Below are 27,247 nucleotides of genomic sequence, written 5' to 3'. Positions count from 1 at the left end.
AAATGAATATGATAATTGGTGTTTATAGTAATGAAATTATTGTAAGAAATCTCACTGGAGGAAAAAAATAATTTTAATAATATAGTAGGGACGGGACAAATTAGTCCATACTCCATTGGTGTCAGCCAATATAGGCAGATCAGTGTATCGGTAAAATTAACAATTATTTTACTGATCCGATATATCTAGAAATCTCTTATAATTTAGTGCAAAATTCTGCCATTTTGTTATAATTTTTATGGATAATCTCCATGCCCTACTTTTTAAATAAGTAAATGTGTAAATATGCAACTTCTTTTGCACTGCAGTCACCTGGAAACAAACATTTATTAAAGTCAATGAACTATTCAGGTTCTTCAAGGACCAATTGGAATTTTGTATTGGATTGGTAGAATATTGGTTACCGGCATTGGTAAATTTTATGTGTGTACTTTCCCATCCCTAAATAATAATAATAATAATATTCTTACCATAGCTTATGTAATTCTTGCCTGTTAAGCAGTAAATCAATTTCCAGTCTCATCTTGCGGCTGTATTGGGCAACTAAATGTACTTACCTTATTTGAAATTGGCTGCTGTAGATTCAGGAACATTTTTGCATTCTTCATAGTTGCCCTGTTACACACACAAATATACCTTTCTATTTTAATTAGAGATGCCCAGAAGCTTTATGATAAGTGGAGACCATGCACAGTGAGAAGGGATGGGGTTGATTTGCTTCTACGTTGGTTATTTTTATGTATAGATGAACTGATGATGGGACAAACACAATGATACATCCATGCCTTATCCAGGGTTCAAATCTAGGACCTCTGGCTACACAGCATGTCAATACCTGCTATGAAGGGCTGGGTTAGTTTTTCAGCTACAATGCAGTACAGTGGGCTGTATAAATATTACAGTGTTCATTAATTTTCTTAGACCATACGTGTTTTTAACATGTGAGCGAGCAAATATTTATGCAGCTCACTGTACTTGCTGATGGAATATTTTAACTTAATGTGCAGATATATTTTGCAACCAATATGATTTAAAAAGGTTGAAGGAAATTGTGGAAGATGCTGAAACATGGAAGAAGGAAAAGTTAATGCAGTAAGTATACCAGTGCACCTGACATATCATGGTAATGTGTAGTGTCAACGACAAAGATAATGGTAGGTGAATTGCCCACCGCTATCTTCATTACTTTTTTATTATACATCCTGTGTTGTTTTAAGGAATGAAACTACGTTAGTTCGAAGCGGGAATTGCCCTCTGCTTATTGATGTCATTAATTCAATTCATTATCATCACACTGTGTAATGCAGAGCGAATGATTGATTGATTTGTTGTTTTAAGTCCTTTATGCACAGTAAGGCTAATCGGGACTGGACCTACATTTTAAAGTGGGATCCGAACCACTATGTGCCTCCACCAGGTATCGAACCCGGGACCTCTTGATTACAAGGCCACCCAGGCAAGTATTTTTTACACTAAATTTGTTTTTACATGAATTTCATATATATTCAGCACTGTTCTCTTTGCATCCAATGACGGACTTGTTAACCTTAAGTCGTTATTGCAGCCACATCCCCATAAAGATGTCTGTTAAGCACAGAGTGGAACAGTTAAGGGTCGTTTCGATGCTGCTTGCATGCCTAGTAAATGGATATATTTTACATGTGCTAGGTAGGTAGGTATAAGTTAAGAGTGCAATTATATAATGTTTTTGCAACTTTTACACAAGGACGATAAATGCATTTAGGGAAATGGTTAAGCAAGTGAAATTCAGAGAAATGAAGGTTTTAAAATATGCAGTTAATATCAGAAGAAAGTAGGTTAGGGAAGTGACACTGCTTCACTCTGAATCATTTTCAAAAATCCACACACACAAAGTGTAGAAATACCAAGGCAATAACATCCTAACCTACTTAAAATATGCAGCTAAGGCTTTTCTCATGAGTGTAATTATAATGCTACGAGCACCAAACATGACTCGCCTAACCTACTCGCATAATGGATTGGATAGGGATGGAAAATTATTCTGCCCAAAATGTAGTAATATGAAAAAAAAAAATCAGAATGTGCTTATGAACATGTACAGAATTTCATGTAGCAAATGTGTGTGTATCAGGATGATGTCAAATTTATACAATTGAAACCTGAGCCTACAGAAGTAATTTCTTTGCGAATGTTCTCTCTTGCTGGTTAAATTACACTGAAATAAAGTGTGTGTATGCATGGAGAAGAGAGTAGGTTATGGAGATTTGCACTCAAGATTAAAAGTATCCTATTATGTGAATGGGCGTCCGGAAGGAGGGGGGGGGGGCACCTTCCTGGAAAATGAGTGTCCACCTAAAAATATATACTTCAAGCATAATTTCATTTCAGTCACAGTAATTTATGTAAATTATTATAAGGGTGTTGAAGAAACATGGAAATTTCAGACTGAAGCAGTGTTTTTTGAGGGGCATCACTATTATGGGAAAAAACATACCTCCTTTAACCCCCTTGCCATAAAAAAAAATACCTTGTTTGCCACTCCCTGGGAAATACCTGTGGACGTCCATTATTATGTATGATAAGTTCACAGTAGCTAGAAACTACCTGTAACCCTAGTTTTCAAAGTAGCTAGATGACGATAACAGTTCGTTATATCGGAGACACTTTTCTTCAAATTTACAGGAGAAGCTACTTACGGAAATCAGTTTCTGTAGCATTGTCGAAGTTCTTCGAGGTATTTTCTTTCATCTTTCAATCTATTTCAGCCGGAAATCAATTCCAGTTGCTTCAATTTAAGCAAAAACATAACCACGCTGTTTCTTTAACTATGTTTGCCTAACCTAACTGAAGGTTTTCTGTGAATGGTCCATGGGGCTATCCGTGAATAGTTTTTGGGGCTATTCGTGGATGGTTATACGATTCCAAATGGTTTTTGGGGCTATCTGTGAATGGTTTGTGGATCTCGCACCATGATGTGCGTTCCGTAACACTTCGAGAAATGGCTTCTTTTAGTGTAAAAAAATGTTTCTAATCGTGTGAAAACCTTAATGGCACCTTCAAATATGTTCCGCAATACACAATTGATAAGTACGAACCATATGAAACACAAAATATCCTATTTTAAAGTGTCTCTGATATAACAAACTGATACCAATTCCTCTTACACCACCATCTTGGTATGGTGATCAACACTTAATGAATCCTTCTTCCAACTGTTTAGATACTTGCTATTTCTGGCATAAACCTAAAAACTTAGGAACTATGCTGATGTACTGATACGCATAGAAAGAACACAAAAATCCACATAGCATATTTTTATCACCTTCAAGGCCACCATAAAATAAATATAAATGGAGCACAGTTCATATCAAAATTCAATCAAAGTCTATTTCAACTAAAATAACATCCACTTGATGCACCACAAAATAACAATGAACTTTGAAGTTCATTACAGAACCTGTAAAAACACTCGTACTTTGTAATGCACAAAATGTTTGATTTAGTTTGAAAACCAAATTCCACTTCATTATCAATAGTTTCACATAAAGTAATCAACTTTCACATGTTCATGCAAATCTTAATAATTATTTCTTCCTTTTCTTGACGGTTGGTTTGTCAAATACCTGCTTCATTCCAGCAGCTTGATTGTTGTGGAACTTTAAGTTCTGGGCAGTCTCTGAAACCCATGGAGAATCAAACTGAGTAGTATCCTGGTCCACTAAGTGTGTGTACTTGGTTCGTCCACTGCGACCAAAGTTCTTAACCTGCATCACCTTTGGTAATATGGTTTTGTCAAAATGATCATCCAACGTAGCAGCAGAGAAATCTCTTTTGTACAAATCATCCTCATCATCCATAAAGAATGCACCTCTATGATAATACTTCTGAAGAAACTTATACTTTCCTTTCACTGCTTTGTTGGTAACTTGTTTTGGATTGTTCCTTAATTCCTGCCTGCGTTCCTCATCAGTCATGTTTCGTAACCTATCAATTTCCATTTGTTCTTTTTCCATCTGTTCCCTTTCTTCACGATCCCTCTTCACTCTCTTGAGCTCTCGTAATTTCCAAGCTTCGTATTCAACTTCGTCATTTTCATCGTCTGTGTTTACATCATACAGTGATGGCTCGTCACCAGTCTTTTCTATGGTTTCTTTCCGTATTTCTTCCTCTACCATCTTTAGTGTCTGCTTCTTCCGTTCCTCAGCCATTTTCTTTGCTTCAATTTCAATTTGCTTTTGCTTGTTCAATTCCCTCTCCCTTTCGATCACTGTTATCCTGTCTTTCTTCCGTACAAATACAGGTTTTAATCTTGGAGATGCTTCTTCTTCAGAATCGGAGTACTCTTCAAATTCTGATGATTCCTCTTCAGATTCTTCTGGTGTTCGTCCTTCATCTTCTTTATCGAGAACTTCAAGCTCTTGTTCTTCATCCTTTTGACCAAGGATTCTCTGTCTTATTGTCATCCTTCTTCTCTCAATTTCCTCATCACTGAGCTCATCTTCTTCCTCCTCCTCTTCACTATCCTCCCCTTTCCTAACTGTTTCTCTTTCTTCCATAATATCATCTTGCCCCGTCTCAATAATTTCTGGAGCATGAATATGCCTATGCCTTTCGAGCCTATCAACTTCAACCTCTGTTTCATTCTCTTCTTCCACATCTTCCTTCTTCTTCAAACGTCTTAGACGTGGGTCATCTACTTCCAACTCTTTGTCATCTGCTTCTTTAGCTTCCGGGGATGGTGGTCCAAGTATATGTCGACGCTGCTCAATGAAATCTTCATCTTCAGACTCCTCTTCACTGCTTGACACAGGAGCATAATCAGGACGCTTGCCAGACACATATCTATGCACTTTCACTTTTTGCATAGACACTTCACCCTTGTCATTAACAACTGGAATGGCTCCAGCTGTACTTTGAATAGCAGGCCCAACATTTGGATTAGGATTCATTTTTACGTTTGATTTTTTTGTCGAGTATATTAAGTTCACAAACTGCTATTTGTTGGTATATGTTTACAAAGTTCACAAACTGTATGATACAAAGGCCAAGTGTTTTATACAGCGATGTACCATCAACAATCCAGAAATCTTACTCCTTTCAGATTAACTGTAGAAACGGCGGAAAATCTTAATGGTTTCATTGTCTCTTCGACCCGCCACGCTGAATATTAACAAATACCGCAACACATAAAATGTTGCACAAAAACTAACAAAACTAACTGAACTTAGTTTTCCATGGACCAGTGCTAGTGATGGTGATGAAGTGTTTCAACCATAGACATACTACTACTTCTTTCAACTCTTGATACAAGCTATCAACGTTTCGTGACTTGTTTGTTCGCTCAATTTTATTTTGTATCAATATCTATTTAGAAAAGAAAATTAATCAGTAACATTATTTTAAAATCTTATATAACGTTGTTAAATATATGTACAGTACCAACAAAGTTACAGCAATATTTCGAAGGGAAGAAAATCAATTGATCGAAAAGTGAAGACATGCATTTTAAAGAATGACATATTTATACGGAAAAGAGAATGAAAACAAACTACAATCTTGGCTGCTACCATACAACTTATTTCATGTAACATCGAAAATCGTTCCCATTGTTTTGATTTGAAAAATAAAATGACCTCACCGCACGGGACAAATCGAAAGGTCCGATTGAAGTGGGAAATTCAACGATCTTCTGTCGGTTACTGATGTAAACTTAAACCAATCTGTGCGGCTTAAACTAATTTATGCCATCATTATCCTTGCTGTCACAGCTAGACTAGACAGTTACATTCGTATTTAAGTAGAATTGCTCCTTTCTAAATCTAAGGTTTGTACATATTTACTGCACGATTTATATAATACGAAATATTCCCAGTTTCAGTACGTCATATTTAAGTGGAAATGGCTGGTTCGTAGTTTGTGCCACACATTAGTTGTTTATTTTGTTGTGCTTCTATTACGATTGGAAGTGAACTCTTCTTTTCCTTATTAGTATTTTTAGTTATATTAAGTTAGCCTGATAGACACCAGCCTGAACGTTCCGCGCACGAACATTTTATTTTTTTACATAACGGGTAATTAGTTTTGGATATCTACTCCAAACACATTTATGTTAAGAACACCGAATCTAATTTTAATATCGTACTCTAGAAACATCCATTGGAATTGGGCTCTGTAACTTATTTGTTATTTCATATGATAATTATACAGCGGCGGCTGGTAGCTCTGAATTAGTTGAAGAACTATAAGGAAAAAAATGTGGTAATGGAGAAAATTAGACCAATAGTTATGCACAAAATTTTCAAAGCCGGGAAACGGATTTCTTCAAATTTACAGGAGAAAGTACTTACGTAATTGAGTTTCTGTAGACTTGTGATAGGTCGTACAAGTGTTCTATCTCATCGGTCAAGTTATTTCACCGTTAATTCATGTTTGTATGCGAGTGCTAATGGAACCTAACAGGCCTAACCTATCCTCCTAGGCATACCTCCACCCCGTGATGGTTCGTGGGGCTAACATCAACACTCCATGGGTAGCCCCACAAACCATCACGGGAACGAGGTATGCCTACAAGGTTAGGTTAGGTTCCATTAGCACTCATTTTCACAGAAAAATACCTACGGCAAGGGAAAAACTAGGAAGATTAATTACTATATATCTCGAAAATGGAAATTATTTTAGTTAAAAAAAGCTAAATCCTTTGTTAAACAATCTTTCGCAATGCAGAATAGGTAAGTACGAATGTCAACAATTACAAAATAAATGAGTTACAGAAGTTTCCCGGCTTTGAAAATTTTACCGCTCCATTGAAATTTTGTTATACAAAGTGGCATGGCACTCCACCTTTCATATACCCGATGCCAGTTGCTTGATGCTTGTTGTTCTGGGCCCTCTCCCGTATAAGTGCACCCAAGTTGACTTGGGGGTAACACTTTATTATACCAGAGACGGATTTCTTGAAATTTACAGGAGAAAGTACTTACGCAAATCATTCTCTGTAGCGTTGTTGATGTTCGGGAATGTAGTTTTGATCCATTTTAATGCGAATGCATGTGGTTTTGTACGAAAATCTATTTCCGACGCGCTATTGCTGCTCCTGCCATTTGCTTTCTGCACGATAGCACAATACGCTCCGTATTGTCCGCATATGCTAAATTGAATGAAAGGAGTGCTAATGGAACCTAACCTAACAGGCCTAACCTAACCTAGTAGGCATACCTCGTCCCCGTGATGGTTCGTGGGGCTATCGTGAATTTTTGGGCTAATGTCAATGGTTTTTTGGGCTACCCGTGGATGGTTTGTGGGAAATAAGGAACAACAGTAAGTACTCGTCAATGTAATAAATAGACATTATTTTCGTTAGAAATTCATTATTTCACCTAAATAAATGTTCCGCAATGCAGAATAGTACGTTAGCAATGTAAAAAATTGCAAAATAAATCATGGATAGGTGTCTCTGGTATAGGAAAGTAGTACCGACTTGGGTTCTGTCAAACCCAGATTACCTGTTTTCTGTTACTGGCTTCTCTGTTACGTGATTAGAGATTGGAAGAATGTATGAGTAAAAAGATTTATTGGGTGTTGGTCTTGCGTTGAAAGTAAATCTCAAAGTTGAAGTTTTGCTATTTTTGTGGCCCACACCTGAATGAAAAAATAATTGCAACATCTTTATATTTATCAATATTGGGTACAGAAACGAGCACAACATTTTTGTTTTGCTTTTTTGCAGTTTTGAACTTAAGTATTTCTGAAAAATAAATATAAGTTAATACACTCAACATGCAATTACATTTTGTATCAGACTTTAAGAAGTATATAGATTTAAAAATATAGTACCATTTTTCCAAAACATTACATATTGGAAAACATTGTAACTTGCTTTATTCAAAACATTGCACATTTTTTTTTGTTTAAAATCATGTCCAACCGTTAGTGGAATTGTGAAGAAGAAAAGAATTCATGATTCTTAATATGGAATTAAAAAAACTAGAGTCCACAATACCAGTTAAGGGTTAATCACAAAACATATAATAATCAAAGAAATATAAATCACCATCATTTGTAATTCACGACTGTATTGTATAAGGCATAGTCCATATCAATTCAGGCGTGGGGGTTACCTTCATAGTCTCAGATGTTATTGAATTAAACATATGCTAAAATTCAGGACAAAATAAGAAACCTGTATTTTTTTGTTTTGTCCAAAAAAATTCCTGGCCCGAGATACAGGACTCCACAGATGGCACCTCGGGCGTCATTTCTCACGTGCGATTTTCGGCAAAATATTAAAATGCTCTATCTCTGGAACGGTTCAAGATATTTTGTTGCTGTTTTTTTATTTGAAAGAGATTAATTTTCAGATTAAAATGATAACCTCCATTTGGAAATATGTGTCAAAGTTCTCTTGCCGTTGTAGCCTTCTGATATTTTTTTTTTTTTTTTTGAAAAAACAAAAATATTTTTTTTTTCAAAGATGCTGAGGCGCAATCTTTGGCAGCCTGTATCTCGGGCCAGGAATTTTTTTGGACAAAATAAAAGAATATGGGTTTCTTACTTTGTCCTGAATTTTAACATGTTTTGATTCAATAACTTCTGAGACTATGAAGGTAAGAATTTTTCTTTGCCTGCCTGAATTGATATGGACTATGCCATAAATGAACTCATCCATTGTGTAACTTGTTTCGTATTAGGGTATAATTTAACAATACAGGGAATTTCTCCAATTCGTTTGAATTTTCGGTTACTTACTAATTTGGGTCTCCTAATCACGAATCTGCACTTAAAATTTGGCGCTCACGTATAAATTTCGCGCTTATTTGGGGGCAGGTGAATCCGGCCAATTTCTAACATGCCCTTAACAGGGAGTCTATAGATATAGGCGGGTAGCCGGAGCGGAGCGGAGGCGGGGCCGCGATAGCGGTTGGGGGCGGTAAGTCGATTACCCCAGGGGCGGAGCCCGGAACCGGCGGGAAATTCGGAAATCGAGGGTGTGGAAATAAGAACTTAATTTCGATTATTTTGCTATTTCCACGTGTGAGCGCCAAATTTTGACTGCAGATTCGTGATTAGGGGGCCAAAATTAGTGAGTATGCCGAATTTCAAACAAAATGGAGAAATTCCCTGTATTGTAAAATCGCTCCCGTATTAGAATTGAACTTTCTATTGCAGGCCATGGCTCACAGTGACCCAACCTTGGAGCGCCATCTGCGCGGCCACAGGGATACTGTTTCAGCGTTGGCTTTCAACCCTTCCCTAAGTCAACTAGCCTCATGCAGCTATGATTCATCTGTTATGGTGTGGAACATCACCCAGAAAATGAGAGCTTACAGGTAAATTTATTTTTTTCTTCTAATTTATGGCAGTTACGAGTGAGTAAACACATTTTTTTGATGCAATGTTTAAGGAGAATTCATGCTCCCTTGATCAGATTTGTGTTTATTTTCAATACAAAACTCTTAAATATGTCTGTTCTAATACCAAATAATAGTAACATTATTGTCAAAGTGGATTGATTTAAATCAAGTTGAAAAACAATCACTTTAAAAAAATAATTCATAGAATAAGGTACACTTCTCCAAATGTTACTTGACTGCCCTGAAAGTTTTCTAAGACCAGAAATCGTTAATTTGGCGACATAGCTCTTGAGAACGAGCAGAGATAAGCTAACGTTACTGCATGTTTCTCTACTAGGCGAGAAACCCTCTGGTGAAAGATTTACATTCTTTTTAATAAGATTAAGTCAGCAACTATAATTGCTCAACATATTAATAGAGAACAATATGGAAAATTCAAGTATGAGAACTAATTTAAGAGAATACTTGTGATTCGACATATTAAAATTGGAATCAGAGAAATTGTTGTGACTTAGGTCTTTCTGTTTAACAAAATCTCTTATTCGTAATCACTATTAGTTAAATGAATCATGCGGGAAATTACACATGGATGTGCAAGTAGTGCGTTCGTGTGTTCAGAAGTTCAAAGTCCTGAGAAACGTTGAAGAATGAAGAGAGGTCAAGCACAAGGCTTTTCAATCTCACGAGAGAGAAGGACACCTCACAAATAAAGCTGGGTAATTACAATTTCATTTTGCGTGATTTGAAAGAAATATGGATACGAGAATTTGTTAAATTGAAAGATCTATGCTGTGGGATTGTCATTGTGTGAACTTTACATTCAGTACTAGTGGCATCTGTGTTGTAGTGGTAACTTGCTTGACTTGTATGACAGGGATAGTAAGTTCGATGCCCAACCCTGGCAGGAACTTTTTCAGAAGGCGAAAAGCGTTTCATGAAACATTTCTTCAGATTCATGGAAATAACATTGATTTCTTCCAAGACTTTGAAACCTTAAATTCCAGACAGCTACCTAATTGAAGCAGACAATCAGATACCACGTGAAATATGCAGAAATCAGATAGGAAGCCTAGATTAATCATCGCTAGGACTGGGAAGTTGATGACTTGTAGAAAAAACTTAAAATAATTTTTAAAAATGGTCAAAAATACTTTTCGCCCTGATAATGAAAGCTTGATTTGTTAAATAAATTGAAGGAGAGTCGTTGAATAATTCACTGCTTGGTGGTTTAAACTACTAAAGCAAAGGAATAAAAGCACTAAGTGCTAATTTAGTTTTCTTTATTTTAACTTCAAGTTTACATAACATGCACTGCAAAATTTTTTGTATAAATCATTCACCTCCTTAGAGAATGAATCTTCCGCGATACAGTAGACGACCAACAACTGAAACACATTTGTGTTTGGCGTACATAAGATTATATCTTCTTTAATATTGTGACGAATTTTATTTTAAAAGCCCAGATTAAAGAGATAACAGAGGCTAGCAAGGGAATCTCAAAGTAGGGTTCACACACACAACGTATCTTTAAGATTTGTGTAGAAAAAATAAATTTATCACAATTAATTATTTATTGCATTGGCAAACTTGTAAATGATAGTTGTGCTTTTCCATTGGCCATATATTCGTTTAATGACGAACTTGCTAAAAGGACCATGTCAGGAAATTTAAATCTACAAGTTGTGCAAGCAAATGCATTTAAAATTCACAAAACAACAAGGAAGGAGAAAAGTAAGCCTTAAAATTAAGGAAAATGTAACAAAAAAGGGCACAAACTATTGAAAGTGACCTAAAAGCCAAAAGAAGGCTGACAAACACAAATAATTAATGTTTTCTTGTTCTAGCTGAAGGCAAACGGACTGATATTCGGTTCAGCATTGTTTTGTAGGCTCAGAAAAGAAGATGATTCTTCATCAACTTCCAAGCCATAGTCAGCACATTCCTTGTTGACCAAATACTATCTGTTGGAATACGACAACAATTTACGTATATTTCGATCCAAATTGATGAATGTTAGTGCCAGGAAAAAGAGACAATACATTGAGCTGCTGGAAACATTCATCGATTTCAACACCGAATTATTTTTTGCAAACATTCTGAAACTAAATTATTCAACTTAATTACTAAACTCCATGCTCAATGTATCTGATGCCATACGTGCAAGAGAAAAAAAAAAAAAATTGGAGAGCTTTGGATTTGAACCTGCGACCCTTAATTCTTAGGAAAAAGATATTTCTGTGGCTAGTACTTAACCAATACTCTACAACATTGCTTGTAGCAAATGCTTTAAAATGTGTTGATTGCTAAAGCTACCACTTTTCTATGCGACGAACACATTTTCGCTGCAAATTGCGAGATTCCTTAATTTTCGCTCATTGCACGCACAGTACTTTGCAAGGTGTTGTTAATATTTCATTTGCATAAACTATTCATAATTATGCCCTTCAAACTTGACAGCGATTTCCTCCAGGTGAGTGCAGTGTTTACAACCTCACAACAGTTTCTCTGATTCATTAACACACTCAAGAAACATTTCTATAGCAGGTTCATGTTTAGAGTATCAGAAACTGAAAAATGTATATTTACATGTAATTTTTTATTTGCTTTAATTAAACGCCTCAAATATTTTACAGGACCGTTTATCACAAAAATCCTTTCTATAAAAAATAAATAAAAAAAACTATATCTAGGGGAAAGTCTTACAGCACCGGTTACCCTAAGTTTATTGGTAATAGTTAGAAAATGAGTAGGCGGAATATAAGTTGAAAACAAGAGTATGGCATTTCAAGATATTCTTTATTAAGAACAAGAAATCAGTGCTGAAAAATTGAAAAGTACAAATAAAATTACAAACAAAAAATAGAGGAAGGGGGACAAATATGGAATACCATTTTGTTTTTGACCATTCAGTGGCACATTTTTTGAAGAATGTATGTGAGAAACTACCCTCTTCTTCCTTAATTAGTTCTTTAATACAATATAAGGTTTAGACTATGTAACATTATAGTATTTGCAAATAACATTTTCCTAGAAGTTGACATGATTGCTCCAAAAGAAAATGGGGTACAAATATGGAATAGTATCAACATTGTGCAGAAAATGAACATATAAACACAATTGTAGTGAAAACATGAAATAAATGAACACTGTAAAGTCACAAATATGAGAAAGTTTCTGACCTGTACATGTCTGTATTACTATGATTATGAGGACACTATTTACCTACTTACAAAAATTGCAAATGTAAAGTCCATTATCATATCCTGCACATTCAGTATGAGCCCACATATCACACATTTCGCACTTAACCCATTCTTCTCCACGCTTATCATCAGAAAGAACAGAAGAGACATTCAGCATCATCACTACTTGGTGGTCTGGCATCTGACATACTGAGATCAGAAGAGTCATCTCGCAAGCTGAATACACTGTCGCTGTCAGAGCTTGATGATTCGCAGTCTTTTGGTAATGGCGATTTTCCTTCTTTCCAATTGTTTTTAACAGGCTATTTCTTAACAGCAGTGGACATTTCAATGGAAGTGTTATATGGTGATGAAGTCAGGATGTGAGAGATCCCTGCTTTCCTCCCCCTACTCCCTTGCCTCTTCTTAATTGCAGGAACAGGTGAGGTGGCCACTTCACTTCTAGCAGAAGGTGCTGCTCCATCTTCGGGTTTGGATCCAAATGCAAGTCCACGTTAATAATTTTTGTACATAAATGGGGTATAAATATGGAATACTACTATTCCATATTTGAGCCACTGTTTCCTTCGAGCATCGAGGGTCAAAAGTGTATTCAAACTCGCCTCAACAATATATGCAAAATACCAGAATAAAGCCTGATTGATATGCTACAAAACTGTATACCATATATTTTCATTCTGTGTACTAATAAGAAGCACAAGGCAAAAAGGTACTTACCTCCAAACTTTTCACTTTGGACGGGAACCACAACAATCGTTCTAACGTGCCCTGTTCAATCTCGAGATGCAAACTAACTGCTTCCTGTGGTGGTGAGGGACACTGCCCAGCTTTTCACGTAGTTCTTGCTAGAGTGCAGCACTTACCAGGCGAGATATAATGGTATTCCATATTTGTACCCCTATTTCATATTTGTCCCTCTTCCCCTACTAACATTTGAAGAAAATGGAAAATCATCCTCCTGTACTGGACAGTTAATGTGTTAGCTTATAGACGAGTTGAAAACATAAAGTAAATACGACGCACAACCTAATTGCAGTGGTAAAGGACTTGCCTACAGTTGCAATTACGCAAGAGACATTGCACCCATTCTTCATTGAATATGTCGCGACAAATTATGCATCCTGTTGTTTCTGATCAGAACTTAACTCCAGGTGTTTTGTCTTCTTTGTAGGTGGCATGTAGTCTTCATCCTCCTTTTCTCTCTTTGTAAAAGTACATGATGTGTTTCCAGTGGTCGGAAGTAGTGCGCTACTTGTAGCGTCGCTACTGTAGCTAGCTACAAAATTTGTAGCTGTAGCGGCGCTACATTTTTTTAATTGTAGTTGTAGCGGTAGCGAAGCTACAAAATTCCTGTAGTTGTAGCGAAAATTTCGCTACAGCTACATTTTTCTCAGCATTTTGATGTAATTTTTTAATGTGGCAACGGCATCAAAAATAAATGACAATATTGCTTACTTTTGCAAGAGACTCATAAAGACAAAGTCCATTACATGCAAATACAGATAATGTAGGTTATAAATATCTTTATATCCCAGACTATAAATACACTGGTCTGCATGAAAATCGGCCCTGACACTATTCCTTCTGATTCTTATGTAAAATGACCTCCTGAATCCGGATATGACCCCCGTTTTCCCCCATCACCCACCGTTTTAGGGGGGAGCCCCCCTCCTATTTTTATCAGTTTTCGATCATTTGGAGGGATGAAAAGGATTATTTCACCCTTTACATTTCTTCTGAGGGGCTATAGAGGTGAAAAGTTCTAAAACATGAACATTTGTAGCAAGGAGTTAGATTTGGGGGGGGGGTTGCCCCCTTAAATTGTAAAAAAATCATTAAAAATGGTCAATTTTTCCAGTTTTTTCGCAATTTTTTCACTTATTTTCTACATATTCTAGCTTCCAGCCCCCTCATCCTCCCCCAAACACCCCAAATAATAAAAATATATAGCAACAATAATAATATATAGCAACAGTAATAAAAATATATATAGCAACAGTTCAGAAGATTCACTGTACCATGCTGGCGCTCTCAATACTTCGTGCGCCCCCCCCCCCCCCATTTTCCCCCATCAGCCGCCGTTTTCAGGGGAGCCCCCTTATTTTTTATCACGTTTTGATATTTTATGGCCATGATTTTGATTTGGAGGGGTGAAAAGAATATTTCAGCTGTAAAGAATAATAAATACCTTTATTTGGTGCTTCTTTTCCTTTTGTACCCTGAGGTACCAAAAACCAGCAGTACTCTTGTAACATGCTCGCGTTCCACTTCCCTCAAAATCTCCTCTCGAACTTATTGATGTCTTGATGGAACCGTTCTATAAACAGTCTCCATTTGTCTGGGTCTTATGCCATCTTCAGTTCTATCATCAATGCATTTGAATTAGGGCAGAACACTAAGCCTTCATCTTCCGAAAAAAGTAATATCAGGGTTGACTGCCTGATCCTGTAAGAAGAGATTTTTACGCCCTTTTCTAAGAGATTCCACTGCTGAAGTCGAGATCCAAGAAGTTGAGATTTACTCTTAGGTAACTCCAAATCCCTGACGAGATCATTCAATTCCGACTGAGTAACGAGGTGAGGTTGTCGATGAGCTGAATAAGCAGAACACTCTTCATCATCGGTGGACGTATCATTTGATGGTCCAGGCTGTTGCTCAAAGTCTTTCAAATCCATTTCTGGCTCTAGAGTATAGGTTTTTGGGGGGCACTGGGATTGGCAAAGATTCGTTGTGAGGAACTGGTCTTAGAGCTGAAGGGATATTAGGATACTGAATTGTATGCTTACTTTTGCTAGATAACCCGACGATGGAAGTCATACAAAAGTAACAATCTGTGAGATGACAGCGAGGTTCCCGCCAAACCATGGGCACAGCAAATGGCATTGATTTACAAGTACCTTTGAGCCGACCTTCCCCGTCCCTCCGTCTCCCTTCATTCGGGGTTCTACTCCTGAGCGTTCACCTATACTGAGGGAAAATAAGGATTACAGTGCAGGACTATAGTGACAGGATCAATGCAAGTTTAAACTTGTCAAAGCATGAAAATTCCTATGCAAACCTGTTCCTGGGAGGTATTGAGAGTGCCAACATGGTTCAGTGAATCTTCCGAACTGTTGCTATATATTTTTATTATTGTTGCTATATATTTTTATTATTTGGGTGTTTGGGGGAGGATGAGGGCGGCTGGAAGCTAGAATATGTAGAAAATAAGTGAAAACGGTGGGTGATGGGGGAAAACGGGGGTCATATTCGGATTCAGGAGGTCATTTTACATAAGAATCAGCAGGAATCGTGTCAGGGCTCGATTTTTTTTTTTTTTTTTTTTTTTTTCAGACCAGTGATATCTGCGTAATTTATTTCATTAGCATCTGAATAATTCTAATCTCCAGATAACTAACTGGCATATATGAATTCCAGATAACTAACTGGCATATATGAATATATTCCGGCTAATAGCCATTTATTTTAGCTGCATCGCTATTTTGGGGAGAATCATGCCGCATTTGCTACACCACCAGGAAAAAATGCCCCGTTTGTGCCACCCCTCGAACAAATCCTGTGGATATCGATGGCGTAACAGACAGCAAAATATCGATAATTACTGTGTAAAACACAACTTACAATGCAAAAACGGGCGATCCATTTTCTACTAATCTGACAAAGCAATAGTGTCAGCAATCAATGGTTCAGTACGTTAACAGCATTGATCATTGTCAGTGTATAGGATCACACAGGAAATAAATTATTGTTACAAGAACGATAGTGTTTCTGGGATTACAATTATTTTGGTCATAATGTTTCTTCGCAAATTTTAAAATTACAATATATTTTATGATATTGTAAAGAAAACGTACAAGTTATTGACTTTCCCATTTTTTTGGTTAAAATACACAGTTTTCAAATGTGTGTATTTTTCCTACTTTTGCGTCCCTTTTCTGTAACTTTTTCTAATCATGGCAATGAGGATGAATTGTTTATTTAGTTATTTTCTTATCTATGGCCATTTTCTGCCACTTTTGGCTAATTTGTGAGAATGGGGAAGAATGATGAGCAGAATGGGGAATGGAGGAGCAGGAGGATCTAATCTTCCCAACTAGGAGTCTTTCCTAGTGTTTGTTTTGAGTTCACTTTATGCACAAATCAGCTGATCGAGACTGATACGAACCACCATGTGCCCTCAGCCTGTTATCGAACCTGGGGCCCTTTGAATACAAGGTGACAATTACAATTTCCACTGTGTCTTCCAACAGAAAAACTTACTTAAAGCTTTGCTCCACCTGTTTCTCATTTATACCATTAGAAGCATCCCCCAGCTATCCTCAAGGTTCGAGCAAATATCCGTCATCCCCCAAATAACATTCTGTTTAAGTTAAGAAGATTAAATTGCTAAACATCACAATTTTATCTTATTTCCATTTTGTGCAACACGTTCTAGTTAATTTCGATACATGTGATATTCTTCCAATTAATTTTAAAAAGAAGTCTATCACATAAATATTTTTCAAATTACAATAAGAACATCATGGATACGTGTAAGACCTAGTTTTTTTTTTTTAATTATATGCAACTTACAAAGGTACTTTATTCTCAAACACTTTATTGAAAATATGTAACTGAAGTAACACTGCTATAAAAATTATAGAATGAAGGGAATCATGGTAATAAATAACAGAATCTAATTTTCAGTACGTACAACTATCATACTAGGGCTTCTTTTGAATAGCTGCATAGTTGTTTAAGGTTTTAATACAGAAGTAGCGCAAAAGTAGCGAAGTAGCGAGTAGCTAACAGGAATAGCGTAGCGAGCTACTTTTTGGTAAATGTAGTTGTAGCTGTAGCGAAGCTACATTTTGGAAGAGTAGCTGTAGTTGTAGCGAAGCTACTTATAAAATGTAGCGCTCTGATCACTGTGTGTTTCCTAGTTTCATCTTTCCAACGTCTTGCATGTCTTGTTCACATCATCTCTTCACAGATCAGTGAACGACGGTCCTGGTTCAGAGTTGCTATTGCTCTGTGCTGAGTGTGTTGATGTGGCAACTGACAGATCATTCAACACTGGTGTTGCAGAGACATAGTCCGCATTAGGATCTGTGAAGTTCTCAGAGGGAAGGAAATCCAATTCGACAAATGCCCCTGGTTCCTAGGAAAAATACCTGTATGGCAGATAGCTCTGATACTGGAAGACTCATTGTTGTCCTCTACTGTATGATCGTCACATGATAGTATCTCGTCCAATTTTACATTTTATGCAGATGCTATCATGAATTCTTCATCAGCTATGGCAAACTAGATTCCTATGTACACACTTACATGTAAAACAAAAAAAACATCTCCTGCTTATCTCTAACTGGAGGAATATCATCGTCAAAATAACTTTCACCACCCACTTTTCCTAAGAACTGACTCAACCGCTCCCCTTTTCCACAACTTGCATACCCAAACTATGTTGAACATTGATATACACACATTGCACTGGTAACTTGCAACTGCTGCTCTATAGCTTCCAAAGCAAAAACTAGCGTTGTCCAGTAGTGTAAGACTTTCCCCTATATGTATGGTGCCAAAAACCATATACAAGCAATTTTAAGTGTTTTTTTAAAAAAAATATTTAAAAAGCATAGATTTAACCCCATGCCTAGTTCTGGATTCAAACCCAAAACCCCTAGCATCATAGCATGCTGTGCTAACCACTCCGCCACGGAGCCTGGCAAAGAAAATAATTGATTTAGATTAAAAAAAATCGTCAAAAATGATTTTTTTAAAATGAAAATTATGATTTTTATCTACCCTGGTTGCAGTGTATATGAGCAATGGCTCTGCAGTAATGGAATTTGTTTGATACTCTGGAAAATTGTGTGAATTTCATGAGACTTCTGGGCATTCTTCAATCATGAAACTAATAAGTTTCACTTTACACTCAGAAAGCCCAAATCCAAATAAAAAAAAGGAACAATTCATATTTTCTTGCCTTATGATGCTTTTCTGCCACTTTTGACTAATCGTGCCGATGATGATACAAGGGTGATTAGATAGATTCACATGATGAATAGGCATTCACAAAGGGACAGACATTCCTAGGCTGGGACATATACCCGGAGCCATCAGTATCAAAATTGTGGGTGGATTGTTAAATAAGCTTGGTCAAAAAACAAACAGTATATGGTTTCTGTTGAGGCATGGAACTTTTCTGGTTGTCACCTAGTATGTACAAGGTAATGTCAAGGGGTGTTTACCCTTATGTTATTGAATATTTATTGTAAGTCATGAATCCACCTATGGGTAAATCTGAACAAAATAGCACAAAAAACACAGTTTGAACATTATTTCGTCCCAAAATTTTAAACTTTTTAGACACTAACATTAAATAGGTTATTTTAGGCACTAGAGAATTTACATATAATGATTGTAGTACCCTAATATACAGTTCTGTTCATTAACAAACTAGTCATTTAGCCAGGCTTTAATTATTACTGTGAGACAAAAAGTTAGGAGCGATCGCTCTACACTCTAGCATTTATGAAAGATTTATTACTAGTTGAATGTCTGGAGGACATTAACACTCATATTAATTGAATATTTTCTGTATTATTAGGTTTAGTTGAGTCTGGTGTGTTTATTGCTTAATTTTGAATGGCATGGAGGTAAGGGAGAGGTTATCTTTTTAGACATCCAAGGCAGAAAGAATCAGGGGTATGTGTATTCTCTGTGAGGGTCCTGTCATCATTTTCATCATATGATATTACTAGGGGCATGCATATTTCGTTTTTGACGAAAAAACGAAATTTGAAAAAACACATTGTAGTGTTAATTTTTCATGTTTTTGAAAGGTGTGAGGTGCATTTTGTGACCATTTTTTGTCACGAAATAATGCGAAATGAACTGCAAAAAGCGAAATTAACTCTTAAACACAAAATTCAGGGTTTATTCACCGACGCGACACCTTCCGAGTTCTGAATTATCCTGAGAGTTATGCAATTCCAGGAAAATTGATTAATTCTGCTGTTAATATTGGAGAAGCAAAAATGGACTCCTTTACACAGAAATAAACTTAATACTCTGATAACTACATAAATGTGCTATTAGAAGTGAAATGTTAATTCTGTGGAATAAGTGTAGTTTTTAAATCAAATTTAGGATTATTTTCACAATTTTAAAACCAATATGTCTTTTTATATACCACTTTTCATCCATTTTTTCACCGCTATAACACCGATATTTTATTTTATTTACCGCTTTTGAACCCGAAATTGACTCAGTTTTTGTACCGAAATTTTGCCTTTTTATTTACCAAAAATATGTGCCTCTAGATATTACCCATCCTCATTGTCACGATTAGCCAAAAAGTGGCTGAAAAGTGATGCTAATTACAGTAGTGTGTCTCTTATCTGACATAAACGGGCTGGTAGAACGTCGGATAAGTGAAAATGTTGGATAATAGGGAGGTGTTAAGAAAAAGCCTATTAAACGTCAAACTAATGGTATAATTTTATACATTACGAACCTAATACAGTAATCATGTTTTACAACAATACAGAAAAAACTAACGCCACACGGTAGAGAAACAAAAAATAGACTACGCTCACACTCGCAACTTGCAGTTCTTGTTGCCGATTGATGATTTTTTCCCCCCGGTGGTTTGTCGGATAATAAGGAATGTTGGATAAGTGAAGGTCGGATAAACGAGACTCTAGACTTCAATCAACGAACCACGAATCACCTATAAGGAATCATATTTTCTCTGAGATATCTTAACTAGTACAGTTTTTCATTTATACCATTGGCAAGTACTTATTGATGTAATTTTGTTTGCAGATTTACTGGCCATAGCGATGCTGTACTGGACGTTAACTTTTCTCCAACTGGACATCTGATGGCATCCGCCTCGCGAGACCGCTCAGTAAGACTTTGGGTGCCAACAATCAAAGGAGACTCTACCGAGTTCAGAGCTCATGTCTCAGCAGTAAGATCTGTCCAATTTTCTCCTGATGGACTGCAGTTGGTAACAGCATCAGATGATAAGTGTGTGAAAATTTGGGCAGTGAGTCGCCACAAATTCATCTCTTCAATGGCTGAACATACAAACTGGGTACGATGTGCTCGTTTCTCACCAGATGGCCGCCTTATAGTTTCGTGTGCAGATGACAGAACTCTCAAGCTGTATGATCAGCGGAGTGGACAGTGCATTCATTCGTTCAACGAGCTAAAGGCTCAAGCAAATTATGTCGATTTCCACCCGACTGGTACCTGCCTGGGTGCAGCTTTGTCAAGTAACTCTGTGAAAGTGTACGATGTGCGGATGTACAAACTGCTTCAGCACTACAAGTGTCACGATGCAGCCGTGAACAAGCTGGCTTTCCATCCGTGCGGTAACTACCTGATCAGTGCCTCGCAAGATTCGACCATGAGAATCATGGACCTGTTGGAAGGACGCCTGATTTACACCTTGAGAGGCCACGAGGACTCCATTGCGGCGGTGGCTTACTCCAGCACTGGAGAGTACTTTGCGTCTGGAGGTGCGGATAATCGAGTGTTGATCTGGAGAACCAATTTTGACAAAGACGACAAAAGGGACCAACCGAGACGTCCAACCAGGGAATCCATGATAGAGTCGATGGGCGATGCCTTTGAGGTGGATGCTCGCAAAACTTTGCCAAACACCAGCGAACCAGATATCCAGGTATGTACATTTTTTTTTGCATTCAGTCATTTCACTATAAAGCTGAAAATTTTTCACGACATTTTTCTAAACAGTATACAGCGTTAAAAATGCACTCTCTTGAATGCTCACATAAGTACTACAGACAATTTTATTTAAAAATTTAAAAGTTGTGTTTACAAGTAGCTCTTCACTTCTTTCATTCTATGCTTCAAATCTTTTGCCTGATCCTTAATCAGGTAATTCCAGGATGATTCGATTCATGGTGGGTGTGGTAAACATAGTTGTAATGTACAATATTTCCATGTTACAAGTTAAATGATTTTTCTGATTAATTTCGAAGGTCAATACAATATGAAACATCACTTGTGCAATCTCAGGATAATGTATTAATTTCTAGTATTCCCACCACCCACTCCAGAAACAGATCCGAAACACTGGACACAAGAGAGGAACCATTTGTAAGGACAACTTTTTTTTTCATGTAAATATATATATTTAAGATGAGTTACATTAATCGGTACTGGTACTCTAGCGGTATTAGCCAATCTAGGCATGTCGGTGTATTGACAAAATTACCCATAATTTTGCCAATTTGATATATGTATAAATATCTTACAATTTAGTGTAATATTGTGCCATATTTTTTTTTAAGTAAATGTCTAAATATGCTTCTTTTGCATTGCAAAAGCTAGTTTTATCTGGTAACCCACATTTATTAAGGAGGTCAATGTAACATTTGGACTTTTACATCAGATCAGTAGAATATCGGTTATCGGGATCAGTAAATTTTGTATTTGTACTTTATTGGTATTGGCCAAAATTTCATATCATTCAATCCCTTATCAAGGAGAACAAAATGGTACTTAGATTCAGGAGCTTCCTTGACGTGCAGTTGCCAACCAATATTGATAAAACTCATGCTTTCTTTAACAATACAATTGTTTGCCCTGCTGCTGTATTGAAATCTTTGAACATGGATTTAAAGTGGAGTATATTAACCAACAAACACTTTTTAATCAAGTTTAGATTACTGTAGTATGTCCTTATTTTAATCACTTGTACCCCCTACCTTTTCCTGCCAAAACTAGAGCATGTGCCATAGTTGACAGTTGAAAGTGTTGCCACTTCACCCTTTTCTCGGCTGTCAACAACCTGCCTTTCTGTGGGAACAGTCACTGCATCACCCAGGGGCATATATATGGGGAAGGGATAAAGCCACAAAGTTAAAGAAGAATAAAAATAAATTTAAAAACTAGCTATATCCCCATTTTGAGATAATAAATAATAATAATAAAAAGGATATAATGAATAGATTAGTTAAAGAAGTATAAAAACATTATGATATGAACAAAATTTCCTTACTGCAGGAAGGGACTGGACTGAATCTTTCGCGACCCTTGAAATATGCACAAGGGAAGAATGTCCACTTTTGACACCTTCCCTCTCTCCTGTTTAATGTAGGGACAGTGGCAAGAGGTTTGGAAACTCCCAACTAGCCTTCCTTTGTCAATTTGTACTACACCCCAAGATTTACGGCCTATGATGTTCTTTCCGATGTGGAAAATGGAGGACTAAATACAAGTCAAGGATAAACAAGTTTACCTTCTTGGCAGAGAGGTCAGTATAATCTGCTACAAAGCCCAGGTTCAAACTCTTGTGAAAGACATGGAAGTAACAGTTTGTTACTTGTTGTTGAAAGGCAATGAACTTACCACTATGCCATCGGGAGGCCCCAAAAGTAAAATGAAGACAAACAAAACAAAAAGTAATTAAACATATCTATAAACCTGCTTATTGGTGCAAAGTTTGGCCACAGCTTCTGCATCCCACGGCTTACAACCAGCTAATTCACATTCTGCAAACCTCCAACCTTAATTCACACTTGTTTCCACATCCTCCTATACACATTGCAGAAACCTCCCAGTAGGCAGAAGTCCAACCAAGAGCAGGCTAGTCCATGTCTCTCCGCTGAAGGTTCCATGTTTGAGTTCTGATTGTTTTGCAAGTCCTTCATCAGTTTCATGCTATCATCACTTTTCTTCTTTGCAATTAGGCAAAATTGGCAGAAAAACAACATGAAGTATGAAAATTGCAAATACTTTCACACAAAAAAACTTTTGTTCAGAAAATACCATAATATCTTTATTTCCCTTTTTGTTCATATTTCATGTCCAAAGTTGGTTTCTAGTACAGTGATTGCTTTAAATGGAATTGGAAAGAACCAAAGCCAGGTTTCTGTTTAATGCATATGTAATATTAAAAATTGAGATGAAATTAAATACATATCATATGTATGCACAGTATTTATTCACACTGGAATTGAACACATTCGAACATTACACTGAACAGAACATAATGCTTTCATTTTTTCCAATAAGGGTTTTCGGCAAACAGCTTACACTTTTGGCTACCTGACTTTCCACAAACATTTTAGCCTGAGAAATCACACTAAGCATATCCAAATATTCTGTTGTAGGGCAAACTGCTGCCGTTCCTTTAAACGTTTCACAGCATCCTGACAAGTTTTTTAGCAACCTTTAGCATACTCCTGTAACATAGGACATAACATGTGATTTTTTTTCACTGCCGGCATAGACAAACCACTCCCATGCAATTTCATTAATGTTTTTCATTGCTGTTTTTTTAAGGCCTCTCTTTATTTCTCCAATACCACAATTTATCTGACACTATTTCAAAAACACTATTTTCTTCTTTACAATATTGTACGCTTGGATTATACTGATGTTGAACATATTTTTCATTTGCTTAGTAGACAATTTATTTTGATCGATCGCATGGATTACTTTTACTCTTGTATTAAGATCAAGCAAAACTCTTGCCTTTGTAGCCATGATGACAAATGCCCCTCTAATATGTACACAAAATGTAGACCTCTGCATTTACAGCTACTTTCACTATTTTTATAATTTATGCAAGTCTTTTACGTGAATTACAAAAATCACATTCCTGCATCACAAGGATAGCAAACAAAATATTCATTGTTATTATGAGAATAACAATTGCCTAGTCATCAAAATGGCTATCTGCTAGATTCAGATAGGTGCCTAAATAAACATCATAGCACGAGGAATGTATTATTGCCCCCACATATGATAGGATGTTTGGTAAGATTTTATGCTGCTTATAATCATTATGTTTTGGTTTTGCAGGTAACAAACGTAGTCACGCATAATGTGAGTGGGATTTCAGAGCTGAGCAACAGTGAGGAAGAAACTGAATTGAAAGAGCTATATTCAGTGCCACCGTCAAAGGCTAATGTGGTGTTTACTTCATCCAGTTCACAAACTGACGTGACCACAGAGCAGGCAAATGTTCCTGCAAATTTCGCCACTGTTTTGGAGAACGTTTTTGGACAGATGGAAACACTGAGAAGAACGGTTGTCTTAATGGAACAAAGACTCACAATGATGGAGGACAAAGTGAAAAGTTTATCTGAATCCAGATCTAGCGATTAGAACTAGTGCTTGGCACCTTGTATTAGTCTTCCGCAGTTTGCTGTCATTCTCAAGGTTGAGTCTGTACAGTCAGTGACTGACGCTCCATATGAAAGTTTAAGTGTCTGTAACAGTTATCCCATTTATGAACAAAATGTTCACATTTCAAGCATTATAATTTTCTTTGCTTATTTTTAGCTTAGGAATACATTGCAGTACTATAACATAGGAAGTGATTTTCAAACAACTCTCATATTAAAGGCTAATGTTGAAATTAAAAATCTGCTTATAATTTGCACAGCCATGAAAATGTTCTTTTCATTGAAGCAGAAACTTTGTAATTCTCTTTTATAGAAGTAAATAATACAAAATTCAATTGCATTTACATTTTTTTTAAAAATGCAAACATTTTAATTTTTAAAAATACATTGCAAACGTTTTAATCTTTTAAAAATAAATTGCAAGTGTTTTAATCTTTTAAAAATAAATTGCAAGTGTTTTAATCTTTTAAAAATAAATTGCAAGTGTTTTATATTTTAAAAAATTGCAATCACTTATACTACTAGAAATCTTACATTGCAGAGATGTTAATTCAAAATGCTGCAGAAAGCTTACATTTTATGTAGAAGTTAAAGCTCTGGCTTACAGTTGGTTCTCTACAGTTCTAATTTTGTCTCTAAAATATTACACTAGTTCCTGTTATACTACGAAAAATTCTAAAATCATGTTGCATTTAAAGTAATGAGTTTAGCACTTCTAATCAGGAAAAATAATGATTTTTTGTATATTGTGTACTGAGAGGATGTAGAAAAGCTAGATTTTATTATTTTTGAGCTATCATTCAGTAGTAATTCTACTTGTTCTATGAAGTTCACAAGCTGCCAATAATGTTGAATACTTTGGGAGTCTAACCAGCCAGAGGCTGTTGAAATATTCAACATGTCTTCAACTGCTTCCAAAATTTCCATGTATATTATTCTTCTGAGAAGTGTATAGTTAGTTATGTAAAAATATTTATGATATTCTTCACTTTTGTAGTAGGTATGTAGAATACTTAATAAAAAAAAGCCGTAATGGAATCTGAATTTGATGTTATCATTTTGTGTCCCGTGTATTTTCTTTTGTAACAAGATATGAATTGTGCAGTGGAAAATTAGGCAAAAATAAATTTGAAACACGCATGCATTTATTCTCTTAAAACTGGCTGAAATATGTACAGGGTTCCCACACACCTGGAAATCTCAGGGAATTTGAAATAGCTAAATACTCATGGAAAATCATCTAATTGATCAAGTCAGTGGTGCAACCACAGGGTAGGCATGGCCCCCCACCCAACCTTGGACTGAAATGAATTCTAGAGGGGGCAAACATTGATGGCCAAGTGTACCTGCAGGGGGCAATTGCCGTCCACAACTTAAAATTTTATGCAAATAAAAATACTTTTCGTAAGAGTTTCTTGCTCGTTTCGCTCGCAATTCCTGCCCGCTTTTCGTAGTCTTATCAAGTTCAGAACTGTAACTAGGTAGCAGCGGGAGTCAGCGCCGATTGATCTAAATGAAAATATGTTGTAAGATTGATTGATTTGTGGTTGTAAGTCCACTTTACGCACAGAAAGGCTAATCGAGACTGAACCTACAGTTTGAATTGGGATCCCTACTGTGTCTCCACTGGGTATCGAATCCGTGACACCTTGATCACACAGTGACAATGTTACCACTACATTATCGTAGAGGCATAAAAGTTGTAAAAAAGAGAATGCATTGGCGTTCCATGAAATTATTTGCACCCTATTAAATCAATATTGATTTCAGCCTGCAAAAAAAAAATTGGATCCAAAAATTTTCTTCCTCGCTTCGCTCGCAATTTCTCATTGTTCTCTGGGATGCATTTTAAATTGCCAGACAGAGAAATAAGACTTGTCTTCATTGATTTTGTTTTAAATGCATGAACAATTGTTTCCAGGAAGGGGAGCGTGCACATTTGGGACAATTTATGTGTTGATTGATTGATTTGCTTTATTATACTTTGCGTCTTGTGCCACGTTTGGCTAATTTGCGATGATGGGGATGAGTGATGATATTGATTAATGAACACTCACAAACATCCCTGCTCAGGCCAGGATCCGAACCCGGGACCCCTGGCATCGTAGCGCGATGTGCTAAACCACTCCGCCACGGGGCCGGCTGACAATTTATGTAATTTTTGCTGTTGTATGTTGTGAGATGGATGAATAGGTTGTGTAATGTACGAGGGTTGGGGCAAAAGTCATTGCAACTATTTTTTTTCTTGTAGATACCAGCCCGGTTGGAAAATGCGACATATACAGATGAAAGGACGAGGGGGGAACTACATGTGGGGACAGTTGAACCCTGCGAACATTGTGCCTCACATATTTATTACGATAGTGTACAGGACAATACTGGTTTGATCATGCAAAATTAATTACATACCTGTTCTACGGTTGACAGAACAAAACTGGGGCTAAAGGCCCTCAAAGTAGTCACCTGCCATGTGCACCACATGCTGCCAACAATGTGGGAGACCTTGCGACGTGGCGTTCGGGAGAAACGTCCGGACCTTCAGGACAGTGCAATCATC

The 27,247-nt window shown here is 36.7% G+C and overlaps 2 protein-coding genes across 3 annotated transcripts; one reads left to right on the top strand and one right to left on the bottom strand.

Annotated features, from left to right (window-relative positions):
- Window positions 1–3,281: 3,281 nt before the first annotated feature.
- On the bottom strand, window positions 3,282–5,258 carry Mfap1 (Microfibril-associated protein 1). Its single transcript, XM_083134224.1, has one exon. It carries the CDS (start codon window positions 4,929–4,931, stop codon window positions 3,567–3,569), a length of 1,365 nt encoding a protein of 454 aa, XP_082990350.1. The 5' UTR covers window positions 4,932–5,258; the 3' UTR covers window positions 3,282–3,566.
- A 409-nt stretch (window positions 5,259–5,667) lies between these two features.
- Window positions 5,668–25,734, top strand: LOC145997318 (uncharacterized). Of its 2 annotated transcripts, none has more exons than XM_083134222.1 (4): window positions 5,668–5,806; window positions 9,148–9,308; window positions 20,348–21,212; window positions 24,365–25,734. In XM_083134222.1, exons 2-4 carry the CDS (start codon window positions 9,151–9,153, stop codon window positions 24,668–24,670), a joined length of 1,329 nt encoding a protein of 442 aa, XP_082990348.1. In that variant the 5' UTR covers window positions 5,668–5,806; window positions 9,148–9,150; the 3' UTR covers window positions 24,671–25,734. The 2 variants fall into 2 exon arrangements, with proteins under 2 accessions (XP_082990348.1, XP_082990349.1); XM_083134223.1 differs by lacking the exon at window positions 5,668–5,806 and adding an exon at window positions 5,948–6,053.
- Window positions 25,735–27,247: the final 1,513 nt, after the last annotated feature.

This window comes from Lepisma saccharinum, chromosome 13 (genome assembly GCF_977018435.1).
Source record: "Lepisma saccharinum chromosome 13, izLepSacc3.1, whole genome shotgun sequence".
NCBI lineage: Eukaryota > Metazoa > Arthropoda > Insecta > Zygentoma > Lepismatidae > Lepisma > Lepisma saccharinum.
This window is presented reverse-complemented; position numbering and strand designations above follow the sequence as displayed.